The sequence below is a fragment of the Corapipo altera genome, unplaced genomic scaffold (genome assembly GCF_003945725.1).
Source record: "Corapipo altera isolate COAL_440 unplaced genomic scaffold, ASM394572v1 97, whole genome shotgun sequence".
In the NCBI taxonomy this organism is placed as follows: Eukaryota; Metazoa; Chordata; class Aves; order Passeriformes; family Pipridae; genus Corapipo; species Corapipo altera.
This window is the reverse complement of record NW_020884998.1, coordinates 730,864-758,204: the sequence shown is the minus strand read 5'-3', so window position 1 is coordinate 758,204 and position 27,341 is coordinate 730,864. Positions and strand designations below refer to the sequence as shown.

The 27,341-nt window shown below is 38.1% G+C and overlaps 1 protein-coding gene across 1 annotated transcript in view; it reads right to left on the bottom strand.

The window, feature by feature from the left end:
• The window catches only part of CDYL (chromodomain Y like), a 107,605-nt gene that overhangs the window by 3,161 nt on the left and 77,103 nt on the right, over window positions 1–27,341 (bottom strand). The window contains exons 3-5 of the mRNA XM_027666786.1: window positions 7,922–8,178; window positions 7,154–7,326; window positions 3,937–4,147 (exon numbers count right to left, since the gene is read on the bottom strand). Coding sequence (XP_027522587.1) covers window positions 3,937–4,147; window positions 7,154–7,326; window positions 7,922–8,178 — 641 coding nt within the window. The remainder of the gene's footprint in view (window positions 1–3,936; window positions 4,148–7,153; window positions 7,327–7,921; window positions 8,179–27,341) is intronic.

Sequence of the window (27,341 nt, the reverse complement as noted above, 5' to 3'; positions counted from 1 at the left end):
GAAATAGTTTTTACTATAGCTCTTCCAAGTTTTAATTAAAAAAGAGAAAGACTGGTCTACAGATGGTTGGTCCATGTTGTTGACTAGTACTATGTCAGTAGTTATTAAAATATGGAGGTCTATGATTAAGGGTTAAATGTGAAAATATCTTTTGTTATTTCCTGGTTGTGAATGTTCGTTAACTCTGGCTTTCTTGTAGTATTGCTTACTTGGTTATCTGTATATGTGGCAATAGGTTTTAATGCCTGGCAAATTTGTAAAACAACAAAGCTTGCCCTTTATAATAATGTATGCCAATTTCTGAACAAATTCATAGAAAATAAACATTCACATCTTCTTCAGAAGTTCAACATCGAACTGATAAATCCTTTCAAAATCTTATACAGCAGTCTTATTAAAAACCAACAGTATTTATAAGGTCTTGAACATAGTTTAAAGGTACAGAACTGACTACTACATTCTATGCAACAAGGTGGTCTCCAGTTCTGTAAATATTTTTGATTTGTAATTATCATGCACTTCCCTATTTACTAATTTCCCCATTAAAGCTTTGTCCTACAACCACTTTAATTCTATCTTTAGAGAAGTTTCTTACATAGTTAAACTTTGTTTGCAGTGACATCTGCATGGAAACAGCCAGTGGAAACTAAAAAGTCAGAGTAATAGTAAACCTCAAGAAAAAAAAAGAATCAGTTTTACTGTTTCTTAATGACTTATTTGCACTGAAAAGTATGACAAACCCATTACTGGACTCTTGAAATATAGGAAATAATGCTGCTATGAAACACCCAAACCTGAGGGCAAAATTCTGAGTTTTTAAATGTTTTCTAATACTGGAAGTTTTGGTAATTATTTCAGCAACTTTCAGTTAAGGACCTCAAATTATCTATTTCCTGTGGGTGTTGACATTTTACAGATGAAGCAATTTGAAGTCTAATATCTGCAGTCTATTACTTGCCCCTTTGTAATGAAATACAAAATCTGGATTCTACTGGCATTTCCTTCCTTAAAATTTATCATCAGCACATCTCTCATACTTAATACAGAAAGCTGTGATTCACATATATTAGTTTATAAAAACCTCAAATCTCTTGCACTATGGTTAAATTCTATACTCCTACAGTTCTGCCTTCTGTGAATGCAAAATTAAATATAAAGGTTCGTTAACCATTCCCTCTAATTTTCCAGAATATATGTGAATAATAATAACCTGGAACACTAGCTAAAAACCAGTGATGTACACAAGCTTGTCTAAAAAGAGATATCCTTTCTCCTAAGCAGATGTGCAGATGTGGATATTCCTTCAAAATATTTTTAAAAAATACTTAATGTGTATATCAAAGATCAAAATGTGAAGTCAATCTAAATAGTAATTAGGAAAGGCAAAAATTTAAGTCATTTGGTCAGACCTACATATTCTTCACATGTATCTTTGGTAGCATGGATAAAAATTAATGCTAGAAAACCTTGATAATTTTTTTCCTAAAACTAAGTGGCAATTGCTGAATTCTCCTGAACATGGAAGAACTTAAGTGAGAATGGTGCAGTTATCTTATTTCTGCCATCTGTAACACAATATTAGCATAAAGCCTCACACAAAATGAGCATTCCCATTAATATTCTCACTTAACAGGTTTTGAAGGGAAATGTCTTGCTCTGGCATCTTCACTTCTGATCTACACACAATATATGCTGGAGACCCACTGCTATATAAGCTTTAACCATATAATCATGCCTCGTACCTGCTGTAAAAATTAACACACTTGTAGTTACTTTCCAAGAAAGGTAACAATATAGCAATAGAAATGAGGTTGATAAAAATATTTCATTAACATAAGAGTCTCATTAGAAACCTTCATTTTCTACCCAGTCTGTCTTTCTCCTTCCACAGAGGAACTTTGAGGCTCACCAGGGACCTTTCGTGCAAGGCCACAGGTAGTGGGGCCAAGAGCATCTCAGTTCTCTTGCACTATGATCAGGTGACAGTTGGTGTCTGTAAAACCCGAGATCCTGACTCTGATGTGGATTACAGGCACTATGGAAACGTGTACCCCTCATGACTGACAGAAAAGCACAAGTAATACTGCCAAGCATACTGGGGACTGACAGGGAAACCCAGTGTGTGATGCTTGATCACACAGCTCCTGTGCTCTATACCCAGACCAGACAACCAGAGCAAGAACTCCACAGCAAACACACAATAGCATATCTCTCCATACAGATGTCACCTTAATCTCTACTGCAGATTATTTTCATACTCAAAAGCTAAGTTTGAGAACACCTCTAAAATTCTTGGTATTCCCAATATGCAGTATCAGTTTTGAATTCTAAGGTTTGGGCTTCAGATTTCCTGTAATAAGACTGCTGTTGAATGTATTCTGTGAAAAAAAACTATCCATGATAGACCTGTTCACTAGCCAAGACTGATCCCACAGGAAAAATACTTCCAGCAATCTTGCAATTGAAGATTTTTACATAGCTGCTGCTGCTGCTAACAACATTACACTGAATCTGACTTACAAGAGTTAAAGGTGGGACTAATAGTGCTGAATTGATACATTTGTAGAAAATTTTATGATGCATACAGAGGGCTTAATTCTTTCTTTTGTATGATATTTTAATTTTTTTCCCCCTGAGTGTTTTGCATCTCACTCATAACATCTTTCTGCTGACTTCTGTCTCCCTTTTAGAGATGAAAAGCATGCTGCTTTATCAAAGTCTTCAGTATGGATTGTGAACATATTTCATGAAATCTGCTGAGTAAAGTTCAATTTTGTCCCATACAGCACCAACGTTGCTATACTGCAGAGGGTCAGGGATAGTATGAAAACAGTGGATTTTTTTTCTCCCCTTCTGCACTGAACATTATGGAATTGTTAGCACTGGAAGCTTTCAATTTAAATCTTTATATTTAAAAATGGAAGCATTCACAAACACACATGGAAGAGTATACTAGGGAAGAGCTTCTTGTGTTTTTCGTACAACTTCTAAAGAAATTAAAAGTAACAACCACAAGTCTCTAAAGGACGAGGATGGATGGAATGGATGGATGAGCAGATGGATGGCCAAATAAAAAGGGAAAGGAACAATCAGTAGTTTGAAACATGCTAAAATATTAAAGATACTCTTATAACTGTTAATCTATTTCAGTTACCTTTTCTATTCTCTTCTAATAACTAAATCCAGACATTATACAATTAGTCATTAGATCTGATCAAAGTGGTGTTTTAGTATATTGAAATCTATATTTTTAAATCAATAAATACCTACAGGGAAAAAACTGGCTTTTACAATAAAAAGCAAATTTGGAAAAAGAGGTGTAGCTACCAGCACTTGTTTCATACTGGTCAAACTGGAATGCGACGTAGGTCTAAGTTTTCAAAGAACACAGCATGAAAAACACTAAGGAACATGAAAATAATGTAGGTAAGGGGTTTTTAAATAGCTTTTTTGTTACGGGTGCATGGAAGCTGAAATACTTATGTTGCATACTAGCGTAAGACTGTTGCTGGGTGGTGACACAGTGCTCTGCCACTTAACAACACCGAGGGCAGAGTAGCCCGTTCTCTGCTACACTCTGATGCTGTGCTGAACGCAAGACACTGCTGGCTGATCTTCAGAGGCATCGGCAGGGAAGGTGTGTCTTGGTATACAGGACATAACCCTTCCCACACCATCAGGGTTAAAGGTGCCCATGATGTGGGATTCAGTCCCACACCTTCTTTCTATTCCGTGCATGCAGGTGAAGACTAGCTTGTAAGAGCATGGAGCAGAGAAGCTATAAAGAGTGGTTTCTCATGAAAGGTTTTCATGAGAGAAAGAAAAAAAACTAAGAAAAAGACAACACAGCAAAGGCAAAAAGTCTTGAAATTACGCTGGATAAATTATCACAACTGAACTGTGAAGCTGTCGGCCCCTACCCTGCAAGCTACTTACAGAAGCCAGGCCCATTATCCGAGGGAATGTAAGGGATGAACATCCATCTGGACTTTGTCCAAAAGTAGTGTATGGTGTCTGAAACCAAGCCTTCTCGTTAGCCCAAACCACGTCACACAGAGGCAATATAGATGCTCCAAGTCCAATGGCTGGGCCATTTACTGCTACAATGATAGGCTTCTTAAACTGAATAAAAGTATTCACAAAATTCCTGAAGAGAAACAGAAACATGCACTCACTTCATATATCGAGAGAGTAAAATACACCAGCTCTTGAAAACTCCGTAATAATTAATCTCTATAGTAACATTACTTTCAAAACCAACCTGACAACCTTCCACAATGAGGTGGTTATTTGGTGGATGAGGGAAGAGCAGTGGATATTGCCTACAGAGACATCAGTGAGGCTTTTAGCACTGTCTCTCATAAGAGTTTCATAGTCAAGCTGTTAATGTATGAGCTGGATGAGCAGACAGTGAGGTGAACTGAAAAATGTCTGAATGGCTGGCCCAGAGGGCGGTGACCAGTGGCATGAAGCCTAGCTGGAGGCCAGTAATTAGTGTTCCACCCCAGGCGGTTGGTGATGGGTCCAGCACTGTTCAACAGCTTCACTTAGGATCTGGATGACGGGGCAGAGCGTACCCTCCACAAGTTTGCTCATGATACAACAGAGAGTTGTGCTGCCATCCAGAGGGACCTTGACAGGCTGGAGAACTTCATGAAGTTCAACAAAGGGAAGTACAAAGTCCTGTGCCTGGAGAGGAACAACCCCAGGCACCAATATATGCTGGAAGCCAAATAGCTGGAAAGGAGCGCAGCAGAAAATGAGCTAGGATTCCTGGCGGACACTAAGTTGAATTTGAGCCAGCAGTGTGCCTTTGTGGCAAAGAAGGCCAATAGTATCCTGTACTGCTTTAGGAGGAACGTTGTCAGGAGGTTGAGGGAGGTTATCCTGCCCCTCTGCTCAGCCCTGGTGTCCAGAGCCAGTTATGGGCTCTCTAGTGAAAGAGAGACTCAAGATGGTCTATTAAAGGGCCACCAAGATGACCCAGGGACTGAGAGAGCTGGGACTGTTCAGTTTGGAGAAGAGAAGGCTCAGGGGATTGTCATCAACATGTATAAATACCTGAAGGGTGATGCAAAGAGGACAGAGCCAGGCTCCTTTCAGTGGTGCCCAGTGAGCACAAACTGAAACACAAGGTCCCCCTGAACAGTAGGAAACACTTTTTTACTGCGAGGGTGACCGAATAGGCAGCCAACAAGGTCCTGGACTCTCCATCTCCAGATACATTAGAAAACCCCAGCCTAAACACGGTTCCAGGAAACCTGCTTTAGGTGACCTTGCTTGAGCTGAGGCAGGTTGAACAAGATGACCCTTCCAACCTTGACCATCTTCTGCTTCTGTAAAAGCCTAGCATTGCTCCCAGCCCAATAAAGCACAGTAGTTTGGCAGGTTCAGATTTAACACCCCTCCCAGAAGCATCAGCTGACCTGTCACTTGAGGTATATTCACATGCCTCACAGCATTCTCAGATAAGGCTGCAGCCATACCTCACCTCTGGGCACCAAAACTGTGGCTACAACCCTAGTTGTTTTCACTGTATTTACGTATGGCATTGGTATAAGGTAACTACATGTATTTTAAGTGAAGGTAATAAGGTATAAATGAAGATGGGCAAAGCATTAATGATTTTCCTTAAGGAGCATTTCTGGACTACTGGGACACAGCTTTTTGTAATAAATAAATCTGCCTTTTAAAGTTATAAACCAACCACGAACAGTAGAGCTCTATTATCACAGATCACACACCTGTACACTTTCCCTCCTTGTCTACCTTCTCTTGGTTGGTCATAATGCTCTGGGTACTATGTTATTAAGTTACAAATGCACATTCTCATCCTCATTGTCAACAAAAAAATACCAATTCATTCCAGTACCCACAAAGTGTGGATGTTCTCAAACAGTAACGCCTTCAAGAGCTTGTCAGGAAAAAGTAAGCATATGCGTACGTATACACATAGAGGTTATTTTAAAGTTTGCTCTTTATCTGCATTACATACTTTTGTATTTCTGTGAAACAGGACAATTTTACTGTATTACTTTCATCACTAAAGGTTATCATGCTGCTTCTTAACTCATTCAAGTGAACTAAAATAGCTAAAAGCAAAAAAAATTTCTGGAACCATCTTACACAAGTCATCATGCAAACATCCCATTCAGAGACTTAAGAAAATGTTCATCCTGTCTGAATATTCCAGAGAGTATAATCTCTAGCACACAAATGAAAAATACCATTATTATATTTGAAAGGGGAGATGTATTTGTAGGTCTTTTAAGTTACCTTTGACCATTTTATTAACAAAGAATAATAGGTGAAAGATCAGGTTTCTGGAAGGGCCCAAATTAAACCAGTGATAGAAGCTCAGTGTTAAGAGCCTCTGGCCACATCTGAAGTTACTGCATAACCAACTTATACACGGAAAGACTGAAAAATTTCCTTTAACAAAAATAACTACAATCCTCTTTATGAACCAACTGTGCCTCCAATGACACAGACTTTACTTGCCACATGGCCTTTTCTTGAATATCGATAATAACAACACAAGACAGGTCTCTGAAAGAATACAGATACTCTGAAAGTATACAAGACACCAGAATCTCAAGACCAGTGTTCAAATGATAAGCTACTTGTTTGTTCTGTGAAAACACGTCTCTGAGACACATACTTCTTTTCCATATATTTTCTTCTACTTAGTAGTAATTCAGCTCATTTTGTTTAACTGTTAGGTTTGGTACCTAGCGTTGAGATGATGTTCACTAGTATTAACCTACTCCTCTAAAATATCCATCACTTCACTGCTCTCAACATACTACATCAAGTTACTCGTTCAATGCACATCTCGTATTTTTGTGTATTAAATTTGTTTTCCTGAAACCCTATGGCTATTTAAGTATTTTAAAATTGGTTTTAACTGTAGGACTATTACCATATTCACAGTTTTCATAGTTCAATTTTAAAAGTAAAAATAGCGATGTGTGAAATGATAACCCAAAGAGAAAGGGACAGAAAGTGTAAAGAAGTGCTGTACAGTATATCTCATAACAGGGGAATGTCTGTGATCTTTTTGAATTAGAGGCTTTTAAAATGAAAAAGATAAAACAAGCCAGGTTACATGATGAAGGATACCCATCAGATGAGTAAAGATAATCTTACATACCTAATAGCTTCTGCCATCTTAGTGCTTTCCTTTTTTCTATCATCTGTTAAACGTCGTATAAAATAAATAAAATCAAGACCACAGCAGAAAATGCTACCAACTGCACTGAACAGCACAAGTTTACTGTCATCTGCAGCTGCTGTGTTCAGTGCACTTTGGACTTCCTTCATTACCTGAAAGATAAAAATTTCATAAGAATTATTTTAATCCATCATTAAAAAGTAGCATGTTGCTCTTCCCTTTCTCCCCCCGTGAGATCTTCCACATCTTTAATTTTTCCTTAGGGTCCACTCAACCATCATATTAGAAAAGTTAACTTTCTTCATTATCCAAAAAAAAAGAAAGTTAAAGTATTAGAAGCTTTGCATTTTAAAAATGTAATTAGACTAAGATAATTAAATCATTAAGGAAAGATCTATTAGATGTTATCTGTAACTGAAGCACTCATTCAGCATTTCTGTACTTTGGACAGCAGATGGCACATGCAACCAGTACAGAAAAAAAAAATAACCTTAATTGAGGCTAAAGCTTTTTCAAGTTGCACTTCGTAAATCACTGCATGTGTTATAAAAGACAGTACATCTACACTGTCAGTAAGAGTTTTTAAACTCAAGTGAATTATGCATAAAGTCAACTGTAATTGTAACATCTTGCAAGAATCTGTATTTTGTTTTTTGTATGTTTGTGCCTGAATAAGAGGCATAAATGAGGCAAGGACTTCAAATTCCCCCAGCACCCTTCCCCTCCCAAAATCAGAATTGTTCTGACCTCTGGATTTAATGAATTATTTTCAGATGATTTTGTTGATAGCAAAATATGTGTGAATCCATCTTGTTTCCTGACAACAATGTCTCTGTACCGGTATGCACTCTCCGTTTGTCTCACGCTGAAACGTAGCCTTTTATCAAAAGGTTGATCTCTCCTGTCATCAATAAACCTTCGTTTGCTGGCTGTCACTCCTGTTACAGATGTCTGTATGTTGGTTGTACCATTTGCTGCTAATGCTTCCATAAAGGTGGATGTACCTGGAAACAGTTTAAACAAGAACAATTGCATTTTATTAGTCCACCAGTCTCAAAATCCCTATTAGCATGAAAATGCTAAGAAAATGCTAAGTCATATTAAGAATAGACAGTAAATAAAACCCAGTCCCCTGGAAGTTACTGAAATAGACACTGTGCACAGAGCAAAATTAAAGTGAGAAAGGGATTCAAGAAAGTAATTTTACAGTTTTGAGAAAATACATTTAAAACAAGCCAAACAGACCAATCATCATATACTTATTTTTAGAAGGAGAGAAAGGTGTATTTAACCTTCCTAATACCAATGCACTTCAGTCAGTTAACGCTCTGCTTTCTCCTTGTCCAACATTTTAAAGTCATTTAACAGCATCAACATTGTGAAAAGAAAGCACAAGTCTTTTTTTTGCAAATGTCAGAAGTTAATATACAGAAGAAAAAGACACAATAAACCAAATAAAGAACTTCACTGACAAGATAATTTAAAACACAATAGTCTTTAAAGAAAAATGGAAACGAAGAAATACAGACTATAGCTCTCTGAGAGGGAAGCAAGACCATGTGGTGAAGGATATTTTAATGGATTCATAGACAATAAGATCTTTCTCATGTTAAACAATTTTTGTTATTAGAATTGGCAAATAGGGCATTAAGTCTTTATGGTCTTGTTCCCAGTCACTTACACAGACAGAATTTGAAGGCATGCAAGTAAACAGGCCATTCCTCATGTCACAGAAGGGACAGGTTTTCATGCACTCCACATTAAAAACATAATACCAAATAATTACCATTCACAAGAGAAAATAAGAGAACACATTAGATCTATAAGTCATCTGTAAGTTTAGGCCTCCATGTAAAATCTCCATAGAATTTGTCATACTGAAGTAATGGAGTATACACAGAAGGAGGGGACAGGAGAGTTAAAAATGTGTGAAAGTGTGTTACAGGCCAAGACAGGAAAGTTTAGAAAGACTTTTTCTGAAAGTTGATGTCTGAGACTAAAATCTACTGGAAATCCACAGCTCTTATCTTACTAACAGGCACTTCAGAACATCATGCATATGAGGTCTTTACTAAAAAGTAGAGTTAAACCATGTATAAGTAAGTTGTTAATTAATGCCATTGATGGATCTTGCTACACGTCTCAAAGATGAAGGACCACCGCCTCCCTAAGATTGTGAACTTGCCACCGGCTGCCACAAGAGAGGAGCCTCGAAGAAAAGATACAAGGACTCCCTGAAACAACATCTCAGCCTTGGCCGTATTGATCACCATAACTGGTCTACTCTGGCCTCCAATCAGGAGGCCTGGAGACACACCATCTGTAACACTGCCATTTCCTTTGAGAACACACGCAGGATCACTCTCGAGGAGAAAAGACAACGCAGAAAGAACCGTGTCTTGCAGAATACACCACCCAAGGAGTCTTTCTGCTGTGCCTTTTGCAACCGGACGTGTCTATCTCATATTGGCCTTTTTAGCCACCAGCGTGCTTGTAACAAACGTGGGTAGAGCCCTTCCCAAATCTTTTTTGCAAAGCCTGGCCATGATGATGATGGATCTTGCTTAACTCATCATTATCTTTCTGAAGAAGTTGTATTTTTAGAGTTCTAATAGTAAGCAATGCTATGATTTCAATATTTGGTTTTAATTGTAACATACTTCAAACACTTGTGGGTCCAATGAAGACATTAAACAGGCTCACCCAGGTAATTGGAATATCTTGATATTTTCACTGTATTCAAATGCTGCTTACTTTGACCCATATGAAGTATAAGAGAGAGACAATAAGAGACTAAAATAATCAAAATTTAGAACATTATATATTTTCCTATTTGTATTTCAGATATAAATGAAATTTTTACATAAAATATTTTAAAATAAACATTTTATTATAAATGTTATGATGAATTAGGCAAGTTGCCTATTAAAAGAGCTACACAATAATAAGGTTTTATTTTACTTTTTAAGGTCTTTCTCATTGTAACAGTGATTTAATTCTCTCACCATATCACTTTTTGTGAAGAAGTTAAAGACAACTCATGATTTTTTAGTTGTTTAAAGTGAAGAGTAAGAAACCGGATTCAGTTTGTGATCAGTTTCAGAGGCAGAAATTAAACAGAAAATTAATATTTTATACTGTCAAAAAAGTTTCACATTTATTCCCGAATTTTTCATGGCTTATGAAATTCCTTTTTTTCATTTCAGCAGAATAAATAAAAATTTGATGCATACCAAGTATGAAGTTGATGAGGGATGCTTTCAATACCTTTCCCTTGTAAACCACACTATGGCAATTACATTCCTTTAAAAGAATTCCCTTGAAAGGGAATTTGCAGGAACACCAATGTTGTTCCATATTTCACTAGGAAAACAAGATGAAATGGCATCACTGGCTTCATTGGCTTTTTTTCCCCATAGGAAATGTAAATTAAAACAACTGAAATCATCTCTGATTTTTAAACCCCAATGAAAGTTTTTTTCTCTGCTGTCCTAGCCATACTGAAAAACAAGGAAAATTGGGAGAGCACAATAGACTAGATTAAGCCAAAGCAAGAGTCAGTAAACTCGTGCAAGAGCTTTGAGCCTATATTTTCCCACAACTCACACTTCCAAAGTTATACCCAAATACCAGAAAATGACTTTTGAGATGTAAGAGGTAATGATTATATACTTTGAGAGACAAAACTTTTGGCAAGAGAGACCAAGATGTAAACGCTACAGGCCTCTTTTCATGCTTATTGAACTGACAAGAGACCTTCTGAGTTTTTATATAAACGCTGTCTTACACTTGTCAACAGTTGTAGTTTCAAACCACAAGCTGCAGTTCAGTGGAAGAATACTCCTATATGCAATACTGAAAATACACTTTTAGGATCCTTAAGCTGGAATAAAAAAAACTGTTAACTTTAGAAACCACACCTCTGTGCAGGGAGACTCAGCCAGCTAATACGGATCAGAAAACGGCATCAAAGGAGTTAAAACAGGTTTGTTAGTGTTTGTCATTATCCCTGTAAGTCTGGGACCTAGTACACCTGACAGCACAGAGGGCTCTTTCTTTTAGCATTTGATCCTCAGGGGTGAAGAGACAATGCAGAGACATAAAGCAGCGATTCATGCTATATATACACTGGCAAAAGGTTGTTTTGCTGCACATCTTGGACATGTGTTGCAGCAAATGAGTACAAAATAAGAAAGTGCCATTGACAATTAACTGTATTGCCACAGATTTCCTCGCACGAAAACTTTGCACTGAAGTTACTTATATTCAGGTTAATTACAACTACATTTTAATGTTTCAAAATAGGATTTCGTAACAAACCAAAAGCAGTTCTGCATTTTAATACATGTAAAAGACAAACAAAACAACACAGCCTGCTCTTTTCAAACTGAGCATCCAAAAATAAATAAGGGAAAAAAGACAGTTTACTCTGGATATTGTCCACTAATGCAGAACAGTGTTTGTTTAAGAGGTAAACAAACAGCTTATAGTTATATGTTCCACCTGCAAACTGCTAATGTAACGTGATCTCAGAGGTGAAGACATACTACTGCTGCACAAAGCCAAAGCTTCACCATACAGATACTAAATGAAATTAAGAGGACTACTTTGTTTTGCAGCTGCTGATCAAAAACTGGTAACAGTCACCAATTTCATGCAGCTGCCCTTGGAGGGAAAAAAAAAAAGTTATGAATAAGAGATAAGAAAGGAACTGCTCTTGTCCAAAGGAAGATAGGTACAAAACACCAATGTTAGAAAAGGGCATCATCATCTGCATTCCACTGCCAGAAGACAGAAAAAAAGAAACCTCTTTAAAATGTGAACGAGATAACAATTAAAATGCATGATGTCAGATGTCAGAGTTAAAAACAAAGCAAGTAACACAGGACTTCACAACTATCCAAAACTGCAATCCCAAGCTCCACTAAGATATTTGTGCCTCACTGTTATTGTCTCCTAAATTCTTAAGAAGTTCAGTTTCGCTTACACAGCAAACCTTGAACGCAAACACTCCCCTCCCTGCAACAGTACTGGGGACACATCCAAATAGATGCTTTAAAATCAGTCAAGCTTCTTTTGCATGTTTCTTTTTGGGTACACAGGTGCTAGTACTGGTGCTCTTTATTCAAAGGTTTAAGTGACAGAGTGTGCTGTTTCTGAAAGGCACAGATGCCTAAGGAACAAGCATAAGAACTTGGGAGGTATGAATGATACTGTCCAAGTATTTTAAGTCCAGCCATCAGAAATGTAGCAATTACTAAAATTTGCATGCCCAGAATCATAGGCTGCACCAAATCTCATGTAATTAAACTCTCCTCCCCCGTGGGATTGTCCAATTTACTTTTGAAACCACTATGGGTTTGTCTTCCGAAGCACCTTTTGCCAGCAAGTTCTACAACATACGTCTTGACTTTCTTCATCCGTTTCATCACAGATTTATTAGCCCCCATTTCATTTTCCCTTTCTTCTTTCAGAAGCCATTCCTCTCCATGCCTCTTCCTCTTCTACTAAATCTTGGAACAGCGTGTAAAATGGCACATCATATTCAAAACAGGGATTTTTTTTTTAAGCTAGGACTGAACAGATGTTTGCAGAAAACTACCCAAAACAAACCAAATGCCCTTTTCCTGAGCAGCAACATGAAGTCAGGAACTAGTCACTGATTTATGTTTTGTTATAGGCACAGGTTTTGCCTATAAGTCTGTTTTGTCCCCTCCTCATTGCTTGGCATTCATCTGCACTGAAAGTCATCCCTTATTTTAAATCACAAAATCACTCAGTATTTTCAGAGAAAGCTTCAGTGATTAAAAGGAGCTTCGAGGACTCACGTGCCTTTTCTATACCTCAATTCATCAACCACATCCTCTTGTACACCAAGCGATGAAGGGGTTAATAAGCATCCCACTTGAATAAGCAAATGAACAAACACCAGCAGCAACAATGTCTTAAAGTGTTAACTGCAAAAATAACACTTCAGTGATAACTGACTACAACTCAAGTACCAGACAGGGAACAATATGATCTGGAACACTGATTGGAAAAAAAAAATGAATTTTCAACAACAAAAAAAAAATAATTAAAAACCACTGCTAGAAGTAAGTTGCATTTTTTAAAATCCTTTCTCTACTTTCACTGCTTTATTGTTCCCTGTATAGATAATCTGCAAGACTTCACATCAGTTGTCCAGTGCAGGTTACCTCACATTTCATTTTTTTGCCTACACACAAGGAAGGGTGTTTTGCTTCATGTTCATACGTACTAGCAAGCTCTAACTGTTAACACTGCTAAGCTTTTCCAGTCTTAACTCTGCACTACATCAAATATTTCACACAAGACACAGATCCCAGACAGTGATGGGAAAATGCAAATGCAAACATAATATATAACAGTTTCCAGTAATTTTTCCACCTCTGCTTCAGCAATTACACAGAAAATATCTCAGAATTCTAGTGTATTGGCACAGATTATAGAAACTAAAACTGGGGGTTCTAAACCTGCTATGTATGTGTCCATTTTTTGTCTGAGTATATATATTAATAGCATTTACATTTTGGAATCAAACAAAAGTTCCACCTTCCTTTGAAACATCACTATAAATATTTGTAAGAAAAAAATGTCTCAATTTATTGTACGTTTCACCTAAAAGGATGATTTGCTCTGTGTTTCTGAAAGGGCAGTTGGAAAGGACGAAAATTCTTCAGATTATGGGCTGCTGGTCACTGTGATACCCAGCTGCTGGCGTTGAACCCTCCTCAAAACTCTTACCGTTGAGGGGGAGGGAGGGAGTGTGTGTGTGCTGTAACCTTATCCTTTCTAACAAAGTTAACAATTTCTTGATTCTGTTTCAAAGACATAGTTACACAGAACCATTAGATGTTGTTCAGCCACATTCAGCTGTTTTTCCAAATATGTCACATTTCAATACACAAAGAATGTAGGTTTTAAGCACAGATTAACTGGCAAATTATGATGGTAGAACTTGGTGGAGCACCAGCAATATGTAACTACAACTCAGAAGCAAGCACTTGTGCAGTGGCTGGCAGGCTTGATTGTCAATGTCTACCTTCAATTCCTAAACAGCCCTCTTCTCATGCCCTTTCATTCCTACTCTGCCATATATTTTGTATGGGTGTTAATTGTAAATGTCACTTTGAGACATTGCTTCTATTAAACCTACATTTCTTACAGGATGTTGTTGTGGACTAAACTACCATGAGAAGACAAACATACATGTGTACCTTGGTAATGTTTCTCCACTCAATTTTTCAAGTTTTTTCATCTTACACTAGCTTTTAATCTTGACTGCCATGTCACATTTAGAGTAATATGGTCCACAGCAGCCTTCCCCCTCTTTTGTGGATGGGTTTCTCTGTTTCTTTGGTTACTCAGAACATCAAATATATTTATGTGTTATTTTAATATTGTTAGGAAAATATTGGTTGTATTGGATTTTAGTGGGTTATAGGCTATTTAATTATTTTTGCTTTTGAATGTCTTTCCTTCTCAGAGTATAAGCATTCATTGCGAAAATAAACTCAATGCCAATCAAAAATGCAACTGATCAGAACACAAAATTCTATTACTGAAAGTGGGCAACCAATACAAGAGAAAATGGTATTTCTCCACCCTTGAGTTAATTAGGTTTACCTTAGTCTGACTATTTTATATCATGTAAGTGGAAACAAAAGAAAGTTTACATATTTTAAAAGATGGGAATAACAAATGTTAGGTCTAATGCTTTGTTAAGACCATGCCCATAAAAACAAAAAGGATAACCTTAATATATAAGTTGGCAACATATCTTTTAAGGAGTCTGATTAAGTTTTACTATCTTTGAAAAGGAGCTGTGCATTTTTATGCATAAGGTATTAAGTAAACTTTCCAGAGTCTTATGGTGGAAAAAAAAATGTCCCTCTCCTAACACAAATAAGGACAAACAAGAAAAACCTTCCCCAGGCTACAGACTCCTTTTTGTGGCCTTTTAAATCTGGGAACATTTCATAAGGGAAAACTCTTCTATCTTGATATTTTTAGAGCTGCAGGTTATGATACCGCAGCATTCATTCAAAATGCTCTCAAATTTGAGAGTTAAGCAAGGACATCTCTTGGGGCTCATCTACAGAGGAAAGCTATTTCAAAATAGGCTAAGGTTTAAACCCAGCTATTTCACACTAACTCCTGAGATGAACACATTCTATATTAAAAGCACCTCACTGCAATTTAATCCAATCCCCAGGGTGATGGGAAAAATGGCTTTCTGTGCAATATCAGTGCCCTAATGCAAGGTTAGTCTAGAGCAGATACTGCCAAAAGACATCACAGGTAATTTCCTCTATAGACATATAAGCATATACATATTTTAGTACACATGATCTAATGCTTGTAAGGACATCAAAACATTCTAAAATATCTTAGCTAAATTATGAATGAGATTTACATAGATAGGTATAGCACTATACTGGCAGAACTCTTTTATTTACCTTCATTTTGAAAACACATGGGAATACTTATTGGCAGGTTCATTCTCATCACATAGATGAGGTTTTTAATACCAGATTTTGCAAGAACTTCATTCATAACTGCCCCTTGCCCCCCTACATTTGGCATTTCAATGCAGAAAAGTAGTAGACAAAGAAGGCTCGAGACTTTCAGAGGTTCAGAACACTGAGGTGCATGTGCCAAGCTTTTCAGGGAACCCCAAGATCAGAGTGCTCCAAGTATCTGGAGTTCATCCCTGCTGGGAAGAAGTGACTGTTTTTACATATCTACCTCAAGAAGGCACACATGTCTTTCCAGCCACTGTCTAATGTCTGCTATTCATAGAAGATGCCTCAACCTCCTGTGGGATATTCACCAAGAAGTTCATTTAGAGGTGGCAAATGAACCTGAAGCCAATCTTCCAGTACACAAGGGTGCACAGCTGTGTGCCTTACCATGACCAGTTATACTTCATCCTTGAGTAACCTGCAATACATAATGTTGCTGGCTGCTACTAACACAGGCAAGCTGTTCTGTAGCAGCATCCTCTTATCAGAAATTACTGGCCTTGGCAGAAATAACTGGTTGGGGTGGGAAGGGGAAGAACAAAGAAGAAGTCTGGCTTTTCGAAGAGGTTCCCAAAAACCTCAAGTGAAAAACTAAACATTGCAGTGCTGGGTGTTTAGTCATAAGCTCTGCACTTAAGTAAGAGGGCTGCTAGCTCCTTAAACATTGCTGCTGCCTGAATGGTTGTGGAGCAAAAACCACGAGCTGGACATTGCCACCAGTGGAGAAAATAGGCTGAAAAGAAGATCAGAAGTCTTGGGAAAGTGTAAACACAGCTTTAGGATCCTCTGATGAATGGCATATTAAAAAATGCATGTGCCAAGTAAGTTCTCACTTTTGATTCAGAGGTAATCAACAGAAAGTAGTCTCCACTGAAGAGTTAAAGATTTGAACCAAAAAGATTTCCAGAAGACCTTGTTTTTAGGCAAAACACACAACTGATATTTACACCACATTTAAAGAGACATTCACAAATTGTTCTAGAGGCAATCTCTCCGACCGTTTTCCCAATATTCTGGGAAAATAAGCCCACATTAAAAGAAAGACGAAGAAAGGTGTCTTTGGGTATCCCATGCAACAGGTAACTGGATAGTTAGTTAGATGCCCTGACCTAACAAGTAATTCAGAACAGTGTATCACCTTGCCAAATTTGTCCTTTTGTACTGTTGGAGAGGAATAAATTCCAAATACGATCTACTGGCAACAGCTGAAATGAGGCATGATGGAAAGGAGTAAGTAAATATAACCTGTGCTTTCAAGATGAATCTGATCTCTCCTGTGTGGTTTTTGGCAATTCTAGCCAGGATCAGCACATACGTGAGGACTTGCCTCAGTTGGTGAACTCATGATGCATATCCAGAATTCTTTATTCTTCCTATATTAAATAATAATAAAAACCCCAAATAAACAAGCAAAACAACAACCACCCCCTCCAAACTAAAGCAACAAAACTAAAAAAAACTCGAAGTCCTACAGTCTTCTTTGGTAGTCAACTACCAAAAGACTTGGATCAGACACTTTGCATGAGGAAAAAATATATGATATCCTCTCTCAATTAGGCTTTGTGCTGTATCACTGCAGGCAAGTACTAAAAGACATGGGAGGCATTTGTTTTCATGTCATCTTTCCCTACAGCTTGATCCCAGTACAAATGATACAGTTCTCCACGTGTGGGATTTCCAGAGGGAGGCAGCGAAGATCTTGAGCACAGCCCCCAGCATAACAAGAACACAGGTCTGCTGCAGCAAGTTCAGAGGAGGCCACAAAGATGATCAGAGGTCTGGAGCACCTATCCTATGAAGACAGGCTGAGAGAGTTAGGGCTGTTCAGCCTGGAGAAGAGAAGGCTCCAGGGAGACCTTAGAGCAGCCTTCCAGTACCTAAAGGGGTCTTACAAGAAAGAGAGACTTTTGACAAGGGGACGTAGTAATAAGACAAGAGGGAATGGCTTTAAACTGAAAGAGGAGAGGTTTAGATTAGATACTAGAAGGAAATTCTTTACTGTGAGAGTGGTGAGGCACTGGAACAGGTTGCTCAGAGAAACTGGAGATGCCCTGTCCCTGGAAGTGTTCTAGGCCAAGCTGGATGAGGCTTTGAACAACCTGGTCTAGTGGAAGGTGTCCCTGCCCATGGCAGGGGGGTTGGAACTAGATGATCTTTAAGATCCCTTCCAACCCAAACCATTCTACAACAATGGCTTTGGGTCCTGGGAAAATGCCCATCATAAGAACATGTTTTCAACAAATTTTGCAATAAAGAATGTAGAAGTAAATCAGCAAATATATAAAAAGAAACATGCCCAGGGTAAATTCCAAGGAAACAACCACAGCTGAAAGCAGTGAACAGCTTCTCAGCCAGCAGCTGGGAGGACTGGAGGCTGTCGTTACACAGCAGGCTGGATCACACATGCATGGGTACTGTTTGGGTGGATGCTCGTCATATTGCTGAGGAAAGCAGTAAGCTTCTATTTAAGACCTTAGGCTTTCTACTTCATTGACCACTGTCATATTTATGAACAAACTATCAAAAGAAAAATCTACAGACAAACACCCTAAACTGATAAATCCACAAACCACTAATTAAGTAGTTAACACATGCTGCCATACAGAGATTATGGTGCAAAGCTGCCAAAGTGGATTCCCTCAGGCTACAAAGCAAGTCAGTATAGAATCCAGGATTATTGGTTACAGGTGGTCCCAATACCCAAAGGCTATTTTCTCCTGTAAAAATCTGCTTTTATGAAGTACTGGATTTTTTTTCTTTAGAGAAATTGTGTGTATCTAGATGAAAGTACCAATAATTATACTATTGCTAGACAGAAGAGACAGCTAATGAGGCAACAGAATAAGCACTATGATATTTAAGTTTCAGCAGCACCAATATATTATATATTAATATAAATATTATATATTAATATTAAACCTCAGCCTCTAAATTATTATTAATACTAATACTAGGAGGCTGAAATTTTGAAGAAAAAAAAAATCAAGAAATTAGGAAGTTACAGATGTGACAGAGAAAAGAAACAAGCAACAGAAAAGCCAGTGTGGTTTAAGGCAAAGTTTCAAAAAAGACAAACCAGTTAAGATCTGTCTCAGAGAGCAGGACTTAGCAACTACCGTCAACCACGCCAAAACCAAGGGAGGTTTATTCAGGTATCATGACACCCGTTGTTACACAAAAACCAAGAACAAAGTGTATCATGTCTGATACTTTAAATCAAAGTGTGCAGTGGCCTCAGGGAGAATTTTATAGTTTGTGTAGCTGGCAATAAGAAAGCAAGGTTTATTTGACTATTTGGAGATGGAGGTATGAGCACATCTTTTCACAGAAGTCATACTGGTGCGTTCACAGTTCAAGAGTAAATTTGTAGATTTTAAAAAATATCACTGCAAGGGCATGGAAGGACTTGGGTCAACAACCTAGTAATTTGAGAAAGCAGGGGAAAAGAAAAAAAAATCATCTCCATTTGAATTGTGGGCTTGCAAGTTGTTACAGCTCCCATTGCTGCAATTCCAAAGTCCAGCACTGAAGCCTCACACGTTCAGCAGGAAGTTCATAAAGCTGTGCTTAGAATTCTCTTTACTAAGAGGTGGTTCATGGGTGACAGGTTCTGAACATTTTTAGATACAGTAGATGCCTAAAATGTTGAATCTTGCCTTAGGAAACAATCCATTAAGAACACAAAGGGAAACCAAAAATATCAAGTGAAGTCACTACACAAAAGACAGAAGAATGACTATTGAGTAAAGCAAAGACAGTGTACACAAAAATAATGGGACTAGTACATAACTAGCCACAACCGTGAGCTCAATTTTAACTTGGAAACCATTTAGAATATGTCATAGATGCCACAAAATGATAGATGAATTACATGACTGGTTGTTTCCTGAAACCTGCCAGGGACCCACCTGTTCATGTCAGATCCCAAACACTAAAAAACAGAATAAAGAAAATAGAAACAGGACAGTGTCAGCAAATGGAATAGAAATTTAATTTCTACCAAGATGAATGCTGTGCAATTTTAGACAGCTGTGTTAGGTAAAAAGATATTGCATTTAATACTTTTTAGACAAATAGCAAGATAACCCAGTCATAAGGAGAGGGTGTATAAATGGAACTGAATTTATACAGTGATTATATTATTTTCTTCAGGAGTGAGATGTAGCTTCAATTAACTCCACACGGTTAAACAGGTCAATAGAAACTGAGGGGAAAAAGAGAATATGCTATACTTACAAGAAAATAGGAAGTAAAGAACACTGGGAAGAATACAGGGAGATGCTAAAACAGATAAAGAACGGGTATTAGAAATGCAAAGTAAAACTCTGAAGTACTCATAGTTACAGATGCTAAACATAAATTATTTTTCCAGTGATAAAGAAAAAAAGAGAGAGGAGAATTAGACCAAAACCAAATGTGAAACGCAGTATAAGCTACAAAGTCAATTAAAATATTAGTGGGGAAACCAGCATGCCATAGGAAACCAGAAAAATATTTATAATGAATATGAATATATTGAACATATAACAAATGACATACTAAAAGGCTTGAACATGGCAGGACTGGTGACTGACAGTAAAAAAAAAAAAGAAAGAAATAGACAAATGTGATAGTCTATGTGGGAAATGTATCACAGCAAGTGAAATACCTCCGAGAATTGCTTGCTTAAAAACTAGTAAATTTGTAAGGTACACTGAGTAATAAAATTTGTACTGATGTAGTTTCAGATATAGGTTTAAAAAAAAAAACTTAAAAAAAAAGGCAGCCTTAAACTTCTGAAGTTTGTTTCTGTTTATAAACAAGACTGCCCTCAAAGTCATGTTTCAAAAGTGTGCTTCCAGTTAAAACCTCCTGGAGATCTAAAGCAATACTCATGAAAGCCATACTGGGTACCACAGAGAAATTTCATCTTTTTACAGGAGTTCACTCATTATTTGCAATGTATTTTACCAATATTTTGCAGTTTCATACCATTACAAAACATGTATCAGAAGCCTCACTATCATATGTACTTACATGTAATGTAAATTTCAGGATTTTAAAAGAATGATCTCATCACAGGAGCAACCTTATTTTGCTCAGCATCAAAACTGTATACACAGAATAATTCTTAGCACTATAAAGTTGAAAATACATTGAAAAGTAAAAATTTTCTACCTAAAATTAATTCTACTTCCTAAAAATCCTAACACACATAAGTTTTTATTGACGCTCAAAAGTGGAAATTTGTAGCAACACAAATTTCAGGGTTATTGTACGATAACACAGCTAACATTCTCTGTCATTGGGAGTTTGATATACAGAGTTAAAAGAAACTCTGAATCTCCATTTGCTCTCAGAATATGTTGCCATATCACCAGTATGCTGTCATAAGATCAATAGTTGACTGAAACAAATTTAATGCTTAGAGTTTTCTATTCTGTTCTTACCTATACATAAAAATATTGGTGTTTTGCAATCCTAAACACCTTGCCCTTTTTTAATTACTACAGTGGATGACTTTGCCACTCCAGCTACATCACAAAAGATACCACATCGTCAGATATTTCTCCCTACAGCTCAGTTAAAATACTATCAATTCCTCAAGTAAGTGTATTTTCAAGTTGTTCTTTTGAATAATCATAATTAAGATTGGGGTGGGATCATCTTACTTTTTCATTAATTTTAAACAAAATTATATGCTTATTGAAATTTCTAAAAGAATTATGTGGGTTTTGCTTTTCGAAGAGGGATTACTCCCCACCCCTTACCCCATGAAACCAGGCAAGAGACTATAAGCAAGAAGCAGCACAATCATATGCTGGTTCAGATCAGATTGACACTTGCAAATATAGTAAGCAAGTTCATCCCTGCTAGAAGGAGGAATAAATCTGCTTCATGTCTGTCCTTGGGCTTGATTGTTCTTGCCAGCAGACTGGTATTCCATTTAGCTGGAAAATTCAGGAAAATCAGGAACTTCCATGAGCCTCACTGTACCCATGACCTGGGCAAGCACCACATAACTGAATTACTTGGCAGTACTAAAGCACCGATCTAGTCTACATAACATTAAGATTCATTTCCCTTCACTGCTCTATTTCTTCCCTGCATAGCCTGCCAGATCAGAAACAAGTCATTCATTGCAGGTATGAATGACTTCTGCCTAACCCAGAAGCAAGGCAGCTGGATTCCTTAATACCTTCCCTCCATCCACTGTTCCATCTGCTGAATCAGTCCATGAGACCTTCCAGAGTTAAACCAAATTTCAGTTTAAAACTATCACCTGTGATTTTGCCCCATTCGACTTTCCTTTCCCAGCCTCAAGTAAGACAACTGGAATCCTAAGCCAAAATTATGAAAAACATTAAATACAGTTCAACTACAGCAGAATATCTGGGCAAAAGTACTAGTGTTTTCCTACTCTGGGCTCAGAGTATTTGAACAGAAATATCAACTTATGACTAAGTAGCAAGAAATGAGTAATAAACTGACATAAACAAATGAAGACATGCCAAAAATCCCACAAAAACTGACAAAATTAATTTAACAGCAGCCAAACATTTTTGTGGTGTGCATTGGGTTAACTTTCAGCTTGATCATTTCCCACGTGCTCCTGCTGACCAGTGCTGTGTGGGGAGGAGGTGGGGGGAAAGAGGACATGATAACTGAGAGTAAGGTGAAAAGCACCGTGTCTAATGAGAATAGCAACATATTTTTCTCCAGTTTAAATAATATACTGACTAGTAGATAACAATTAGCATTTTAAACCCCCCCACTGGTTGTGAATCTATCTTCTAATATTTCAATTCATGGCCAGTCTTCGGGAACGAAGATTTGGGAAAGGTCTCTACCCACATTTGTTACAAGTGTGCTGGTGATACAGGGCTTTGCAAATGCAGGTAAGGCCTTTGAGCCTGCGCAGTGGATTTTTTAGCGAGACACAGTGTGTGCTGAACTAAGCCCACCCTATAATCCTAAGGTTCATCTGCCGGGGCCGAGCGAGCTTGGATGGTGGCAGCGAGGTCCTCAGGATGTAGGTTTGTTGAGAGTGACCTTCTCTTAGATGGATGGCCTTCTCTTTCTCCTCTCTTTCAATTACATGGCTACAAAATCCACCAAGACTGGGAACTACTTTTGCAAACATAAGGTGGCTTGTAGTTTAGAACCAATCTGCGGACTAGTTTATTTTTACAGTAGAAAACAGCCTGTGATGTAAACTCCTTAAACTTTCCCAAACACAAAAATAATGAGAAAAACTGTTGCCATATCTGAAAGAGAAATACAGTGCATTTCGTTGCTGCCATCAACTCAATGTTTAGCAAATCAATGTTTAGCAAAGGAATGAGAGAAGTTGTCACAGAAAAGAAAATGGAATAGAAAGTGAACAGGATGTCCCGCTGAGACACGACCTACAGAGGGAGGTGGGAGGTAAAACCACTGAGGCTGCCACAGTCTGCAGTGGGATGAAGCATGAACAGGGACAGTCAGAGAAGCGTGACTATTCATCACCTCCTCTTCACAAGCAGGGACTTCCCTGCCTGCTAGGTCCAGGCAGCATGAGTTTTGACTATAATAACTTCTAGAGTAGACTGCAAGGAATAGGAAAAGAGACTAAAGTTCAAGCTGAGGCTCTACAAATCAGTCTAACAAATGCTTCAGTAAGCCCCTGGAAAATGTTGTTAGAGAGTGCCCTGACATCTCTGAGAATTATATTAGTGCCATATGTACTCAAAAAGCCGATTTAGGATTATTTTGTTGCCAATTTTGTCAGTCTTCTGAAGGACACAGAAAATAGTGAAACGGACACAGTCTCTAAAGCTGTTGGGAAAGTTGTCTTCCCTAAACTAATGGTTATGGTAAACAGTAGACCTCATTCCAAAACTAATTTCATTCACATGCCATGACAGGTTGCCCATGTAGATGTGGTACTTCGGGACATGGCTTAGTGGTGGACTTGGTAGAGCTGGGCTGAGATGGTCTTAAATGCCCTTTCTAACCTAAATGATTCTATGATCACCAGCTTTCAGAGAGGGACTCGCACTGTGCCAACTTGGGGTGGTTCTATCACAACTGCTTCTCTTCAAGACAAGTTTTTCACCATGCCTCACTCTGTGTATAACAGCCAGGAGGCAAAGCCTTTCCCTTCCTTTCAGGATGTTTAAGGTTTAAAGTTCAAAACTATCCGTTCCTTTTCATCTAGCTCATATATGTTCCCTGTAGCATATGAAAACTTAATATGATGACCATGAAGTAGGAATCAATCAAAAGCAGAAGGGGGCAAATAATGGATTTTGGCTCAGAGGGTAAACTGGAAACACAAAAACAAACCTAAAAGGGTGGTTCTTTTGTTTTGAGATTTAATCCTTCTATGTAACATCTTTCAAACTGTTCTGAACCAAAGCAAAAATGCTGCTTCAAAACAAAGCCTGATGTGTATTTAATAAATGGTACTAATTTATAAATAGGATTCTACTCTTCCCTGTTCTTTACTTTTGTTGCAATTTCTATTGTTAAAAAGAATGTTGCCTGTATACATTCAGGAATAATACAATTATAGCACTTATTACGAGAGCTAATGCAATAGTTTTAATTCTTTTTCTGTATAAACATGAATATGTATTCTTCACATTACTTGTAGCAAAGATAAATAAGAAACATAATAAAATTTGCAAACATTAACATAGCAGTTAACTCACTAGATTCTCCTTGAGGAAGGTTAAAATTGAGGCAGAACAAACCTAGCACTGTATCCTACAGGTCAATTTAAAATTGATCATAACTTCAGTCACACGTGTTTAGCTGAAAGACAGAAATGATTTAACTGAAAAGATTTTTCCTTTGTGTGGTAGAGAGAAACCAGTAGCTTGAACTCAGGCCTGTGTTGTTTCAAGATCACCCTTTGAAAGTGATTTCATTCCGCTTTGGCAACTTAAAAAACTACACATGTCAGTGGTCACAACACAATTGGAAACAACAACTTCTCGTAATTACTTTCCTTCCAAAAGCATCCCCTCTCCCAGTCAGGGTTCAACTACAAAACCCAAAGCATTTGTCTCACAGAGGCTCACTAGTGAGCTAGTGCTGATGGCCCTGTACAATCACACTACAAAACGAGGCAAATAACCAGCGCCCATAAGCAAAAAAAGTGAAGTACAGTCCATTTAAAATAACATACATCCACTGTCATGTGTTGAAAATCCACTTTATTATATGCCCAAACAATGCATTTTAATGCTCTGATACAACCAAACACTTCAACAAGTAAATTCAACCCAGATTCTGAAAGAAAAATGAGATTTCCCTCATTTTTTAGTCTTCACAGACAAAAAAGGTTCAACAGCAAACAAGTATTTCCAGAGACATGCATATTATTTTCATTGATACATTTCCTCAATAAACTCTTTTCCACTACACCCTTGACCAGCTAGAGTTATCAATACTTCTGTTGTCCCAAGGGCATCTACAAAAGCAGATGGTATTCTGACTCTATCACACTGCCTAAAACACCTTCTGTTCCACCAGATGACCCTCAGAGAGAACTTACCTCCATTTTGCAGCTCCTTGCTCTTGTTCCTGCACAGTGACACAACAGTTACTAGCCTTTTTACTAGCTGGCACATTCTTTAACCCCAGAGCTACAGGTGTTTCCCACTGACTCTGATGGGTTCCTCTGCATGTAAAAACAGTTTGACTGAATGAACAACAGCATCTGCAGAGCAGTCTGGGGGAGGAGGAGGATGGATTAGATGACAAAGGTCTTTTCCAGCCCTATTTCCTAGTATTCTGTGATGCAAATGTGATTACACTATGCAGCACTTTTGCCTTTTTTTCCCTGACCAAAAGGCTTTTCAACAAACTGGAGTATCAAGATAAGGTACCTGGTATCAGGTGCAGATTAGCAAACTGTGGACAAAGACAATCGGATTCTTAGCTAACTGCTGTTTTCCGATCTGATGTCTGTGTCCTTGAATCAACCCCGGAGGGAAAGAATCCTCTTTCTGTGGAGCTGCCTGAATATTTGCCTGGGAAGCCATCACTGCAGCTCCAATGTATGTATCTGTACCTCTGCCATAAAGTTTAGGATCTCATGCTATGTAAGGTCTTTGTAAGAATGTTTCTATGGATTGCAGTCTCCACTCTGAACTGATCATTTCTGCAATGAGGTAAAAATGACTCCTGTTTTATACATTTTATACATTATTCGTAAAATACTTCCAAATCAGGAGACTCTGTGACTGGGTACAAGAAATGATAGCCTTCTAACAGTTTCAAAATAATGATGAAAAAGATAGCCTGTGGTAAGAGGGACCTTCTAAATGATCTGATTAAAAATGACAATTTAATTTTTCTTCAAGGGTAAGGAACATGAACGGTCATTCATCAGGAGAAACTTTTAATCTCCTTGGTATCAGCGCAACCAAAATACTATCTAAATTAAATATGGGTGCTATTACTGGATAAACTTTGTGCAATACCTTTTGGACTGCCCAAGGGAGTTTACAGCTAACTCTAGGAATCATTCTTGAGATGACCTTCTGCAATGCTTGGTATTAAACTAGAATTTGGCACAGTTATAGCTAGAGAAGTAAAGCCAGTTTGACTCCTCTAATATACTGGCATTAAGTGTGGACCATAATAAAATCACCTTTCCCCAATGTGTAGGAATCTGGACTATCTGATAAAACAATAGCAAGAGTGGACATAAAGAATTCAAGAGTACTATGCTTCCCTGACTTACTGAGGTACACAGTTAACTTTTTGAGAGTATTTTTTCACCTTTTTTGGGAAATGCTGTTTTGTCCAGCATTGCCCACTGTTACTAGTTACTTCCAAATGCTGAAAGTTAACTGATTATACAAAGCTTCTGGGGGGGAGGGGAGGAGGGAAACTGGGTTTTCTATGAGTCTCAGCCAAAGCAAAGTCAGTTCCCTCTTGAGGGCCTGCAGGTTCCTCCTTTTTTTTTTTTTTTCTCCCTTAAATCAAGGAATACTTTGTCAGGAAACATCAGCATTAACCAAAAGAGTGTTCAGTCACTAAACAAGAGTTGAACAAGGGTCTTTCCAGCCTGGCAGTGCTTTTGGCCCTCTTCCAGTTTGCAGCTGCTGTCTCAGGCTGGCAGGTAGGAGATGGTGGGCTCCCTGCGGGGCAGGCACAGAAAGGAGGCAGCAAGGGCATGGAGCCACTCTTGTACAGGGAAGCACAGGGTTACAGTACTGAAAGACAGAAAGGCTGATGAAATTCATCAAGAAGGAAGGAGATGGGGGAAAGGAGCTGAAGCAAAAAGAGCCCTTGAGTGTTTGCCAGGACAGGCCGCCACAGCTGGCTGCAATTTGGTGAGCAGCCCCTTCTCCACCTGGTTTTCCCAGACTGAGCCTCAGTTGCCCAAGGTTCAGCCATCATAGTCCTCCCAGAGCAAAAGGAGTCGGTTACAAAACTCAATCCTCTTGGGGGAAAAAAAAAAATCATCTTTTTAAGGAAGTCCATTTCTACTATTTCCATGCTGAGGAGATCCACTCACTGAAAAGGAGACTGCTTCCTCTGCTGTTAGCATCATTTTAGTAGGAAACATCTGCAGGTGTCGTTACATTAATTTCCAAGCCAGACTGTGTTCACTGTAGGCAATCTTCAGGCAACGTAATAGA